Source organism: Mirounga angustirostris, unplaced genomic scaffold, assembly GCF_029215605.1.
Source record: "Mirounga angustirostris isolate CCGP_5_RB_7025 unplaced genomic scaffold, mMirAng1.0.hap1 SCAF_15, whole genome shotgun sequence".
In the NCBI taxonomy this organism is placed as follows: Eukaryota; Metazoa; Chordata; class Mammalia; order Carnivora; family Phocidae; genus Mirounga; species Mirounga angustirostris.
Window position 1 is genome coordinate 14431461 of NW_026991723.1, and position 1471 is coordinate 14432931.

The window sequence follows — 1471 nt, forward strand, 5'->3', positions numbered from 1 at the left end:
GATGGGTGCATTCTATGCTTCAAGTCACACCAATTTCAGACATGATTTCAAAAGAATTAGCAAATGTGACGAGAGAGTCAAAGTCAAATTGTGATAGAAGAGAGAACGGGGTTTGTTTCCCTGTCCTTTTCTTTGTTTATTTTTTTTAACAAAAGTGTTTTTCTAAGCTGTTTGCTCCTGATTTTCCTGGAAGCAAGAAAAAACTCTCAAAAATGTTTGGCTTGGCCGCCATCATGAACGACACAGTAACTATCCGGACCAGGAAGTTCATGACTAACCGACTACTTCAGCGGAAACAGATGGTCATTGATGTTCTTCACCCCGGAAAGGCAACAGTACCTAAGACAGAAATTCGGGAAAAACTAGCCAAAATGTACAAGACCACACCAGACGTCATATTTGTGTTTGGATTCAGAACCCATTTTGGTGGTGGCAAGACAACCGGCTTTGGCATGATATATGATTCCTTGGATTATGCAAAGAAAAATGAACCCAAACACAGACTTGCAAGACATGGCCTGTATGAGAAGAAAAAGACATCAAGAAAACAGCGAAAGGAACGCAAGAACAGAATGAAGAAAGTCAGGGGGACTGCAAAAGCCAATGTTGGTGCTGGCAAAAAGTGAGCTGGAGATTGGACAACAGAAGGAGTAAAGATGCTGCAGTGGCTTTATCTGGTTGTGCAGATTTTTCATGAGAGGATCAATAAACTAAGAATGTTAAAAAAAAAAATGTTTGGCTTGATGTTTGAAGAAGATATCTGCTAATTATAGTTTGCAGGCATGTGCAGCAAAATAACACACATGTGGATTACAGCATTTTGTATTCTTTGCTGACACTGAGTGAAATAGGCTATTATTACTTGAGAATTATGTGGGCAGGATATAGATTGGGGGATTTTAACAATTAAGTGAAAAGACATTTTTTTTTGTCTTTTTTCAATGCCAGTACATTTTATTGTCTTTCAAAAGCCAGTCTTATTCAACGGAAATTATTTCAGGAGATTTAGGAGTGCTTATATTGAGCTTTCATTAACTCATTGAATTTGGGGTTGACACTTGGGACTAAGATTACAAAGTATAACGTTCATATTAGTTGCAGTGCAAAAAGCATAGAGGTGAGAGGCATGGGCTTAGCCATCCTGGGTGTCTTAGTCAGCTCAGGCTGCTATAACAAAATACCATATATTGGGCGGCTTTAAACAACAAACATTTATTTCTCATAGTTCTGGAGGCCGGGAAGTCCAAGATCAGCGTGCCAGCATGGTTAGGTTTTGGTAAGGGCCCTCTTTCTGGCTTGCAGGCAGCCGCCTTCTTGCTACATGATTGTTTGGTGGAGAGATAAAGCTCTGGTGTGTCTTCCTCCTCTTATAAGGGCACTAACCCCATAACGGGGGCTATACCCTCATGACTTCATCCAAACCTAACTACCCCCAAAGGTCCACCTGCTAATACCATCACACTGGGAATTA

General features: G+C 40.4%; 1 protein-coding gene across 1 annotated transcript; it reads left to right on the plus strand.

Moving 5' to 3' along the window:
• Positions 1 to 202: 202 nt before the first annotated feature.
• LOC135362636 (small ribosomal subunit protein eS24-like) lies at positions 203 to 734 on the plus strand. The gene has a single exon (XM_064578977.1). It carries the CDS (start codon positions 213 to 215, stop codon positions 624 to 626), a length of 414 nt encoding a protein of 137 aa, XP_064435047.1. The 5' UTR covers positions 203 to 212; the 3' UTR covers positions 627 to 734.
• Positions 735 to 1471: the final 737 nt, after the last annotated feature.

What these genes read in the sequence shown, in the direction of transcription:
- LOC135362636 (XM_064578977.1), top strand. Translation starts at nt 213, where the DNA reads ATGTTTGGCTTGGCCGCCATCATGAACGACACAGTAACTATCCGGACC.